Genomic DNA, 12496 nt, shown 5'->3' with positions numbered 1-12496 from the left:
CATCTCTTGCTCATGTGTATGAGCTATAGATAGGCTAACAAATAAATTTCCCACTCTTTATCACTGGCTGAGGTAATGAATACAAACACAACTGCAGGTTTCTCCCAAATACCATTCCAGACTGACAGTGCTTTATCTAAAGTCCTGCCATCTTTCCATTAATTTTCTAGTTGATAATCAGGTTAAACATTTTGATTAAAAATTTGTCAGCGTATCAAATAATGAGGCAGTTGAAAATTAAAAGATGGTGTATTAAAAAACCAAATTAATTTAAATGTGAAGCTAAGTTGGAGAGGTGGAGGACAAGAATTGGTGAGAACAGTGGGGGTAACATGCCTAACAAACTTTTCATGTTTAAATATGAAATGAAATTAAATCTGACCTCATTGAAGAATGAAGATGGTAATTATACATGGTCTTAAAATTTCTACAAGAAAATTAGAAAATGTGTTGTAACACTTGATAGGATATGAGGTAGGTGCAGCTAATACTATACTTAAATGGATGAAGGCATGTTGGGACTTGTGAACAAGTTTGTGCAACAAACAAAATGAGCAGTTACTCAAATGGCAGTCTTCTAAATGACACTGGGGCCAATTAAGGTCTTTGAGGTGTTCTGTTTCCCACATGGAAACCATGGTAATCATGAGAAAGGAGGTCTCCTGTGTTCTGTGGGCGAAGAGCACATGTACAGTTTTGATTTGTGAGCCCAGGTGGTATGGAACACCCATCTGGTTTCAGCACTGGAGAAGTAAATATGCTGGCATTCTTATGGTCTGTGTAGATGCTCTTTACATCCACATCTAAACCAATACTTTTAATAATTCTGCCACTATTGGACCATAGTAAGTTAATGTATGTAATTCTTCCTCTTTAAGAAGCCCTTTTGCTTAAAGTGCCTTTTATGTGGGCATCTGTTCTCCCCAAAATTGGTGTTGTTGTATGTTCATAATACATTTACTTTACCTTTTTCTATCCATTGCATCTGTTACTTCCATTTACTGGAAGGGGGGGTAACAGGGGGTGAATCTAGTGGCGTGGAATGTGTTTTGAGAAATAAACATCTATAGTTAAGCTGTTATTGTAGTTTTGGGGTACTCCCAAGCTATTCTAAACTTCAGGAATAGATCCTTTACTACTGTGATTCACTCTCATCTCTCTCCTCAAGTGCATTTGTCTTACCTGATCTTTCTAATGATTTTCACAGACAGGAAAACAAGATTGTTAGACTTTTCCAAATATTGTAGAGCATCAGCATCTCAGTAGCAACTCTAGAAAATATAAAGACTTTTAAAGGAACTGCTGGATTAGCATGGTATTTACACTTTTAATTCTGTAAATGTGAATTTTTGAACAGATAAATATACTGTGTTGATGGCAGCATGTACTGCACAAGCTTCAGAGGAGAACATCTTGAACACTGTTGAACTGCTTCTATCAAGGAATGCTGACCCTAACCTTGCTTGCAGGTATTGAAAACCCCACAATGTGAATACAGTGCAAAATTTAATATTATTATACAGAGACGTGTTTATAGACATATATTGGTGGTGGTGAAGATGAAATGTACTTACTTCTTGTAATTTCAGTGCTATATAAGAAAAGATAAGTGTCCAGATACTTATGCCTATTAGTACAATTGTTAATCTGAGTAAATAAGACTGTAATCAGCTTTATCAAATTGAAAGTGTATTCTTCAGCTGAACAAAATCACAATTAATCTTAATTATTCACTTGACTGAGGTGTAAGGGCAAGAAATATGTCCTCTGCCTTTCCTAAATAATATTGCCTCTTCTGCATAGGGATGAGGCTAAATCAATAAATTTTTTCAATTCATATCCTACTTTTGAATTTTTTGTGGGTATCTGGCTGTATTATTTTCACAGAGTGCTTCCTGTCCAAAACAAAGTTCTGTAAATGTAATACATTTATTCCACTGCAATCTGGAATAATTTGGATTAAAGAGATTAAACTCCTTTTAGAAACAAGTAATAGCGTCCTTCAATTATAACTTTATGACTCAGCAGTTTGAAGCAGTGCAATGTCAGATGTCTGTAGTTGTACAGTCTGATGAAATGCTTTATTTTACATCAAAAAGAAACAAATTCTGGATTTACCCCAGGATAAATTGTCTTGCCTCTGCTAAAAGAAATACTGTTTAGGTCAACTGGTTTTTCATCTAACAGAATTTTTTTATACCACGCTGCTTCCATTATATTACCTGGGGTATGTAGGTTGAGTAGCTCTCTAAAAATAGTAGAACTGAAGGCCTTTGGTTTTCCATAGAAGAATTCAATTACTCAAGGCCCTGAACCTCGTATGAGCATAGTGCTGATAGACAAGGAGCAAACAGAGTTCTGCTGAACTGCAGCTGATGTCCAGTACCAAATTTAAATGCCATTCTTTTATTCTTATCAAAGAGATTAGAAATTGTTAATGAGAGAAGAGAAAGCTACATGCTCTGAAATAATCTTGGGCATCTTATTGTTGTCAGATAGCTGAGTGTTAGAATAAACTTGCTGCTTTAAAAAATAGGGGAAGTCTTTGCATTACTAACTTTGTCTTGGGTGTTGGAAATGTAAGCGAGAGTGCAGAGCTGCAGGTTTGCAGTTGGACAGGCCTTTGGCTAAACTTTGGGGGAAAAGAGTGTGAATGCTAATACAAGTGGTAGGAATTATAATTTTAAAATGTTGTTTATAAACTTAGAGTATGTTTTGCATGGTTGATCTTTATATACAAATACTTATTTATTATCTTTTTGTGTCATTAGGCCTTGTGCTAACATGAGTTATTCATGCATTCAGCTGATATGGTTGTGGCTTTTTCACTTTAGCAGTAGTAGTCTTTCTCAAATGAAAAGGTAAATTAAGGGACAGTCAGAAGTGTCATAGTTGTGCTAAAGAAAAGCAGAGGCTTGAAAAATCCAGACCTTGTTACCTGAAACCTTTGAGACCTTTATGCCTTTCCAGTATTTGACATATGTGCATGCCACTCCATCATTGGGTCTTCTCAGGTAGCAGCTGCTGTTTCTCATGGACTTCTTGCTCAGTGTTCAAAAATGAAAATAAAACACAATAAACTGCCTTATGTGACCATAAGGGATCAAACAGCCCCTCTCTGTGGCACTGCAGTCCCATTTCATTAGAGGAAATAGGATGTTCTTGGTAGTGATCAGAATTGGCAATGAGCTGAGATTATTGTGAAAGTACTTTCTGTGTGATCAGCTTACTGCAGGTGAAGAATTAAGGTTCTCATTATTTGGCTTTCTCAGTGTGTAAGAACCAGAATGGTTCTAGGAAGTTTCTTTTTTGTCCACCAGCCACTGGAATGTGTGTGAATGCAAAACAAAATACTTAACCTTCTTGTAAGGCAGGATTTAGTAGTTATCCTTTCACTGTTGCACCATCAGGGCAACCAGTAGGCTCTTTTATTTCATGTCATCTGGAGGTGATACACAGAAACTTGGAGGGAGTGGGTCTAATTTATTAAGTGTGTGTAGAATGGTGAAGGACTAGTGGGAAAGAAACTGATTTTTGAAATGCAAGGAAAGAAGGTGAGTTTAGAAATGGGTAGGTGGATAGTTCCTTTGTAAGGGGATGCTGTTCTGAGAAGGAAGTATTCAGTACATAGGATAATTTAGGATATTTTTGCTATATCAAAATTGGGAACTGGGTACTGGTGGCTGTAAAAACAGTTTTGTTGATGAGAATGTAGTGTGTCAAAGCATAAGTGCTAGCTAAAGGGTTTTGAAAGTCAAACAAGTAGAGTAATGGCTAGGTGAAACAAGAAGGCATTGTAAGACCTGCTGTGAATAGCCATTGTAGAGCTGCTATAGCCTGAATACTTCATTTAAGTGAGTGCTACCTTGAGAAATTTGTTTTGCTTATCTCGTGTCATTCACCTTCCTCTGGCTAGAAAATGTAAATTATATACTTTATCCCTTTGTAAGGCCTGGCAATCTTTAAGTAGTGTTTTTTAAAAGCCTTTTTTAATCTGCAGTGCTTTCCTAAAGTTATACTAAAGTATGTTCTTCTAATATTACTTATTATATAGGGTTTCCCACTTCATCACTAAATCCCTCTAAGCCAGAAAATGGTCAAATAGATTATCTTCTGTTGCTGTGAACACACTGTGCCACTTAATTTCTCAGTTCCAAGCTTAATGTGCAGCAGTGGAGTGGGGAAGGTGGCTCCAAAAGCTTCTGAAGATGCTTCCTATTTGTCTGAGGCATTGTTCAGTTTACAGATCAGTAGACTAAAATAGTGTCTTGCAGCATCATTTCCTTGCTTTGGGATCTCAATAAGAAAAGATTGAGGCTAAACTCTGGCTTAAATTGTTTTCTAACGGTTATATTTTTTAAGTATTTATTTTTTTATTGGTACACTGGTCTAGTTAATAAGCACATATCCACTTATGAGACTTCACTTACAACTTGTCAAGACCACCAACTTGAAATATTGAATTTTCTATAGATGTCTCCCCAATGGAAAGAAACCTGTGTGTAAATAGGAGACATCTCCTCTCCTTCTTAGGAAATTTTCCAGGGAGGTGGAATTTGTATTGCTTGAGATCATGATCCCAAACATAAGCATGTTTATTTGTCAGGTGTGGTGAATTCTGTACCACAGATTCAGTTTAGTGACAGCTATGCAGTACATTTTTGAGTCAGATCTTGCCATCTAGGAGGCAAAACTTTATCCCCAGTTCTGTCATGGCTCCTGATTATCCAGGATAGGATGCTTCAGGGTAGTAGGTCTGTTTTACTCAGCTTGTTGTCTTGTGATAAAAATTTTGCCCCATTTTTTCCACAAGGTGAGGTGAGCCTTTAAGAACTTCTGGTTGTGCCTTCGTGTCTATGTCACATACAAAGTTTTGGGTGGCCCTAAAAACTGAAAAAGCTTCCATTTTTGTCTTTTTCTCCAGTCTTAATATAAAAGAAGGGAGACTTAGAGGGTTGAAGCTATTAGAGGATATTTATGTTGGATATTAGGAAAAGGTTCTTCTGCCAGAGGGTAGTTGGGCATTGGAAACAGGCTCCCCAGGAAAATGGTTTTATAGCACCAAGTTTGACAGTGCTCAAGAAGCATTTGGACAATGCTCTCAACCATGTGGTGTGATTCTTGGGCTTGTCACGTCCAGGTTCAGAAGTTGGACTCTATAATCCTTGTGGGTCCCTTCTAACTCAGAATTTTCTGTGACTCTAAAGATAAAAACAAATAAACAAAAATCTCTTTTCATTTGCATGATACCTTGCTTTTTATATAGGTGCTGCAAAACTGGAAGCAAATATAATTAGATGTTTAATTAATAAATTGCTTATATGCTTTTTAAGATTTTATTTATTTACTGACTATGACTTGAGTATCATATTCAATATGGAAAAATTTCATGTGGCAAATTGTACCATACAAAAGGACTTAATGGGTGTTTGGGCAAGAAGGTCACCTGCAAGCCAGACTGCTGAAACACAGCAATTCCTCAAAATGATGACAGGATTTTTAAGATCAGTCTGGATGGTTAGATTGCACTAAGATGTACCAGTACATTTAGTTTGTCTTCAGCTTAAGCAGGAAACAGTGGATTTACCTTGTTAAAGCTTGCTGTTGTGGTTGTGGGGTTTTATTGCAGGGTGAGGAAAACAAGATTTGTTTTCCCCAATGCTCGTGTCTCCCTCCTGTGGCTGTTACATATAAATGGACGCTTCTTTCGTGGGGTGGAGCAGGGCACTCTCTTGCATATAGAGGTGCAGATTTGTGCAGCAATGCATGTTTCTATCCTGAAACATTGTATCCTTTGAAATTAAAATACAAGTTTTCAAATGGAATGCTTGCAGTACTAATTGGGCAATCATGTTGATGGACCTCTTAAATGTTGTGTTTATGGAGTTTTACTTGCAAATGGAGCAGTTATTTTAGAGGCTTTTAGTGTAATTGTGTTGTTGGGTTGATTTCAGGTATCATCCCTGCAGTACTATACAACTGTAACTACATCATATTCTTTGGAGAAAAGACTATTCTGTAGCATCAGGGCTTTTTTTTTTGTATTTTTCCTTTGAAAAAGCAGAAGATAATTGTGAAATAGTATCAAAATTCTAAAAAGCAGTTTGAGAGCAGGAGAAATGAAAATTCGATCAAGTGTGATTGTACTGTTTTTTCAGTCAGATGTAAATAGTAAATACTTCAAAGGGATGGCATGGGAGGTTCATCAAAGGCTACCTACCCTTGAAAAGAAATAAATGTTGGGAGTGAGTGTCTGTGTTGGGCAAATAAGTTTGAGTTTTGTTGCTACAAATTATTAGGTTTTATAATCAACTTCTGCTCCTTCTTTAAAATACAGATTCCTGTGTATAGGCATCTCTATAGAGACCTGTAGAGAAAGTGAGATATATAGACATCAGTTATTGATCTGAAGATTGAGATTACAATCTTTCTCTATTTTTATAGTAATCTTCATAGGTTCACAGGGTAATTCTGGTAAGAAGGGATTTTAGAAAGTTTCTAGTCCAACTTCTTTAAAGCTATCTCTGCTGTAAAATTGGGCTAAGTTGCCATCTGGTCTTGAAATCCACTAAAGATGGAGACTAAAAATCTCTGTGCAACCTGATTGGCTGTGCTCCATGCTGAAATGTCTCTTCACATACAGTCAGACCTTCAGCTTGTGTAGTGTTTATGAACTAAGTTCTAGACTGATGCAAGTCTTTTTGCTTCATTACCAAGTTCCTTTATGTTGTTGACTGTATGTCTTGAAGGAATAGTTGCCTTTCATTTTGCTTATCTCTGTGTGATTGACCTTTTCCCCCTAGCATAAGGTTGTTTGAAATCTGTAAAGTTACTGGATTTCATTCAGTACACTTTTAAATGTGTTTGTGTAAGACAAAACATTATCCTTGTATGAATGACTGAAACCAAAGGAAGATGTGCAAAGCCTTAGTTCTAACAATACTCTCTGGAAAGTGGCAGAAATTTTAAGGCAGTTGTTTTAACACATATGAATTTGGGGATCCCTCTAGTGGTTGATGAACTTAGTATTAAGAAACCCAGTACTGAGAAGAATAGTCCTCCCCTCAGGTATATCCTAGTAAAATAGAATAATCTTTGGAAAGCAGGTTTTTGACATGGAGCTGTACATTACAAGAAATATGTATTTTTCATGAAAAGCTCTTGCTTTTCAAAATACAGTAGCTTCTAATTAAACAACAGTAGTAAAATATTTTAGCTTAAATCTTATTCCTTAGTAGCAACCAGAAAATCTCAATCTTTTTCCTGCAATGCTGCTTTTTTTTTCCTTAATTCTGCAATCTTATTTCAACAAGAATGTGTCAGGCATCTGGAAATATACTTTGCAAACAGAAGCTTTTGAGCAATATTTCACAATGGCTTCATCTTGTAAGCATCTCTAGAAGGATAAGATCATGTCTTGGTTTGAGACAATTCAAAGGAGAGCACTTTGGAATGAGGCATCTCCTTTAAGTATTCCAACAATTACTTTCCACCAATAAGAGATTAATTATGATAGATGAAAGAGAAAAATCAGTGGTTTATAAACAAACAGAATACTGAAAGGCACATCTTGCCCTCAATGAAGCTGTATATTTTTTCCAAACTTTGGATTGAAATTGTTCTGGCTGTAGAACACATCACTTAGGCTGTGTCTTTTAAAAGTAATTTTTAAATGGAAATAGAAGTGTGCTGCCTTTTTTTCTTTTTACATTTTGACATACTTTATTTCACCTGGTGCCTTTCCTTTCAGGAAGCAAATGACTGCACTGATGTATGCAGCTAGAAAAGGCTATCCTCGGGTTGTTGCTTTTCTTGTTGCTCATGGATCACACATAAATGCCCAAGATGAAAATGGATATACAGTAAGTGATTTATTTTGTGTGTAGTATTTAATGATAAAAATCTTAAAAAGTAAGTAGCCACTAGCTTGTTTTGAAGTACATCTTTTTGAGAAATATTCCTAAGAATTTTCTGCTTTAACACTACTTTGAGATCCTCTTGCATTAATTGTCTTTGTCTCCTTATTGGGTTGTGCTTTATTGATTGAAACTGGGTTTGCTTCATATGTAAAATTGGTAAAACGAAGTTGTTCTTTGCAGGCATTAATATGGGCAGCACAGCATGGACATAAAAGTGTAATTTTGAAGTTGCTTGAGCTAGGAGCTGATAAAAATCTACAGACCAAGGATGAAAAAACAGCAGCAGATCTAGCAAAAATCAATAAACATTTAGAGGTATTTCACTTCTCTTAGAAATGTAAATTCTGTGTTTTGTGTCAAAAATCTGTTCATTAATTGTATAATTTTCTTTAGAAGTGTTACTACATTTATAGCAGCTAGTTGAATACTAGTTGCTGTTACATTTATATTTATAACAGTCTGTTATCTGTTATTTCACAGCTTTTCACAGTGCTGTAAAGGCTATATTGTATTGTTTTGGAAACTTTTTTTTTTAATTCTTTCAGAATCATTGACTTTAGATGTAGAATACAAAACAAGGGATTATTCATGTTTCTAGTGTTGATATGAGAAGTATAAAAAATGGGGGGTTTTTTTACCTATCTGCCAAAGTATGTGAGAGAATGCAGATACCAAACTGATTTGTAGAGTATAGTTTCTCATTGAGCTTGGAAGGGAAAAGGCTAAAGCCAAAAAAGAGGAGTTGGTACTGGCCATTTTCAGATTCTGTTCTCTGGAGGAAGATGTAAAATAATCTGAATTGGCCATGAGATCTTGGAAAGAGCAGCCACAAATTACAAATGTAGAGAGCTACTGAAGACAACATATATTCTCCTGATATAAGTATGTTTGATGCTGTTATCAGGTGATTCATGCTGCATTAGTCAGACCATATTCTGTGTATTTTGTTTTGAGTTGCACTTACGAATGATGCAGCTTTTTACACTGGCTCATCAAAAATGTATAACTCACTCCTGTGAATTGTAATTTACAGCTTTTTTTTTTGCCTTTTTTTTTTTTTTTTTTCCCTGCCAGAAAGGGCTAGGCAGGAGCAAAAATGATAACTATGCACAGAGCTGTCAGTGGAAGCTAGCAAGATCTGTGTCTGAGGCTCAGTGATCTGCTGGCTCAGGTTACTGAAAAGGGTTACAAATGCTTTCTGCCTTTGATAAACAACTTGTTCAGCAGGTTACAGCCATATAATCTTATAACATGACTTTCTCTGACATGGAGGGAATACAGGCTTGTCGCACTTGAGAGATGGCTCTTGTCTCTTGACCCAAAGTGCTAACTTTCACACAATTGGTACAAAGTCTTGCAGATAGTATTGAGATATTTAATGGTTATGAGCTCCTTCCAGCTTCAGTGTCTGCTTTCAGGCTGTTGCCAGCCCAAGGGGCTGTCATACAGAGGATGTCTGCAGAAACTGTTTCTAGGAGGGAAAATATTTTTCTTTTGTATTATTCTGGATTTGACTGGAAGTAATTTTTCTTCCAAACTGCCTGTATGTTGCTGTGGTTTAGGATTGTGAGCAAAACAGTGTTGATAAAACACCAGTGTTTTAACTGTTGCTGAGCAGTGTTTGTGCAGAATCAAGGCCATCTTTGTTTCTTACTCTGCCCCCCATCTCTAGCAAGTAGGCTGAGAGTGAGCAGGGGTTTGGGGGGGAGGCACAGTCCTGGGCTGCTCACTCCAGCTGACACAAGGGGTATCCCATACCCTATAACATCGTGTTCAGCAATAAAATTGGAGAGTGGCTGGGCATTGGTCAGCTGGTGGGAGGTGGTAGGTGCCTGCTTATCTTTTGGGTTTGGTTTTTTTTTCCCCTTCACATATCAAATTGTATTATCTCAGTCCATGAAAAGTTTTTTTGCTTCTCATTCTCCCCCATCCTGCTGGCCACAGTAGGGACTTGTTTGCCAGCCACATGTATATGTATATGTATATGTATATGTATATGTATATGTATATGTATATGTATATGTATATGTATATGTATATAAAATGGCTAGTTCAGTTTTAAATTCCAAGCAAGTGGTTTCACCATTTTTTTAGCTTTATTGTGGTTCTACTTCTGTTGCTGAATTTTCTTGTAACTATCTCAAAACCCACACAGAGGCAGTTCAATGTCTGCAATCCATCACCACTGCATAGTGATGCCTAGCAGAAGGGTTCTTTAATCAGTTGAGAGAATCCCTGTATGTCAGATATAGTTAACTTAGATTGTGAGTTGTAAATTGATAAATGTTATGTTTATATATACACTGGAAATGGAGATGTTAAAAGAGTCACATGCCTTTTGTTCTTTAGAGAACTTATTACATTGAGTATGTAGACTTCTTGCCTGCAAGCAGCAGAAATTACTATGTTGGTGTTTGGCTTTTTCTGTAGTGGCAGATGGTTTTTTAGACCATGTGATAGATACCATTGTGCTCTGTGTTCATCATTGTGCTGGAATTTGGTTAATTAAAAACACTCTTGGTAAACTTTTAGTTTAGTCTTAACTTCTTGTTATAGATACATGCTTTAGAGAAGTGGCAGATGTTTCATGTTCTCTGTAAGTAGTAATTGATTGTAATCTTACTCCCATATATTTTGTATGCATTTTGAGTTTTAATAATAATTAATTCATTTTGGCTCTTCCAGATATTTAGTTTGCTCTCTTTGGCTGCAAATCATTTGCAAGGGAGATACCATAAAACAGCTGAGCAAGAGGCTATCTGCAAATTTCTGACAGCTGTCTCTGACCACAGTGTTGGGTAAATACAGTTGTAGTGTAATTGTAGGTTATAAACATTCCTAAGAGATTGTATTTGTACATATCAATGATTAAGTTGTTCTGATACGTAATGTGTCTTGTTTGGAGTGCTACCAAGAGTCCACAGTAAGTATATTAATGTACTTAAATTAATGTACTTAAAATTAATCAATTTTTCAAGATTGGAAAGTTCCTTATTGCAATATAAACAAAAAGCATGTTCCAGATTTTTCTTTCCTCTCATTTAGTATAAAGTATAGGATAGCAGGGTCCAATGTCACTTCAGTTCATTTCAGCTCTCTTAAATTTGTATGCTCCCTTCTTTCATACTTCTTGTTCTGTGCTTATCTTTGATACTAAATTTTTGATGCTTTCACTAAATGTCTGTGTTCAGCTTCATTGCCACCAAGAAGAGCTATGCCCTTTTCTTTTTTTTCCTGAATCAGTTGGAGAGTCAAAAATAATTATGAACAAGAGTTAAGCTCTGGAAGTTTTGGCAGAGTGTGCCCCTGACCCTGAGTCTTGAAGGTCCCCTATGCTTTAAATCAGCACCTGCTTCAGCAGCTTCAGAGATTCCTGATATGATTTTGTACAAGAACTTTGCTAAGAAGTCCTCAACCATCCACTTGTGTCCTTCAGCATGAGCTGCGTGGTCTTAAAAAGACACCTTGCAGTGCCCGTGGTCTGTTCTTAGTTGTCAGATTGCCCCTACTGAGCCAGCATGCCCAGGAAAATGCTGTGGAAGACAGTATTGGAGGCTTTACTGAAGTCCAGATAGACAACCTCCACAACCTTTCTCTGATATGCTGGGTGGGTCACCTTGTGTTAAAGGAGGTCCTGTTGGCCTAGCAGGACCCATCTTTGCTAAAGCCACGCTGGCTGGGCCCTGTTCCCTGGCTGCCCTTCATGCCACCTGATGGCACTCAAGATGCTCCTTCAGTCTTTGAGGGGAAGAAGAGGCAGACCTTCATTTCAGGGCCTGCAGCAAGACAGAGCAAAGTATGTAATAACTCAGGATTTTGGCAAAAGATTCGTTGTAGCAAAAGCAATAGTCCTTTCAGGATTTTGTAGGATTTGCTCTTTTGTTTAATTTTATTAGAGTTCATCTGATTGTTGAAAGCTGTTCAGTTATTTCTCCTCTTACACTTTTATATCCTTTGGTAGAGTGGGGAATCAAAATTGATATTTTATATTTGTTTATAAATGTTAAACTCTGAACTTACAGTTCAATATTAACTACTTCCTCAGTCTACTTTCTGAAGAGTAGTCTTCTGACAAGTTTCTTGATGGAGTAATTTCCATTGTCTTTAATTACAGCTGGTCCTGTTTTCTTATAATCTTTCTTGGCTTAACTGGAACTGAAAGTGCACAGTTATTCAGTTGTGGACTGAATCCAATTAATAGGAATGTTATCTGATAAGAATACATAATTATCTTCCCACTTCCACATTTTTCAGGTTTTTGTGAACCCAACTTAAAAGTTCATTTGAGATGTTTTGTAACTTAAAATGACCTTTATGTATGAAAGTCATCCCCTTTGGGCTCAATTCAGCTTATTAGAAAAGACATCTACAGATTTTTGATAGATAAAGTTGTATACTAATAAGGTACTTCTGTCATCAGCGGGTGTGTGGAACCTCAGGTTCCTCCCAAATGCTGTGTCTGGAGAGCTTTACTGTAACATTTTGTTACAGATTTCTTTTTTTTTTTCTTTCTTTTTTTTTCCTTTTTTTAAATTTTTTTTTTTATTTCCATTGTTTCTAACTCCAGTCTCATTAAT

At 36.5% G+C, this 12496-nt stretch overlaps 1 protein-coding gene across 2 annotated transcripts in view; it reads left to right on the top strand.

The window, feature by feature from the left end:
- Window positions 1–12496, top strand: part of ASZ1 (ankyrin repeat, SAM and basic leucine zipper domain containing 1) — a 32719-nt gene that overhangs the window by 7660 nt on the left and 12563 nt on the right. For both annotated transcript variants that reach the window (XM_079303304.1, XM_079303305.1), the window contains exons 4-7: window positions 1358–1469; window positions 7751–7862; window positions 8100–8234; window positions 10605–10717. In XM_079303304.1, the coding sequence (XP_079159430.1) occupies window positions 1358–1469; window positions 7751–7862; window positions 8100–8234; window positions 10605–10717 (472 nt within the window). The remainder of the gene's footprint in view (window positions 1–1357; window positions 1470–7750; window positions 7863–8099; window positions 8235–10604; window positions 10718–12496) is intronic.

Source organism: Erithacus rubecula, assembly GCF_903797595.1.
Source record: "Erithacus rubecula genome assembly, chromosome: 4".
Taxonomy (NCBI): domain Eukaryota; kingdom Metazoa; phylum Chordata; class Aves; order Passeriformes; family Muscicapidae; genus Erithacus; species Erithacus rubecula.
Note: the sequence above shows the minus strand (reverse complement) of the source record. Positions and strands in the feature narration are given on the sequence as shown.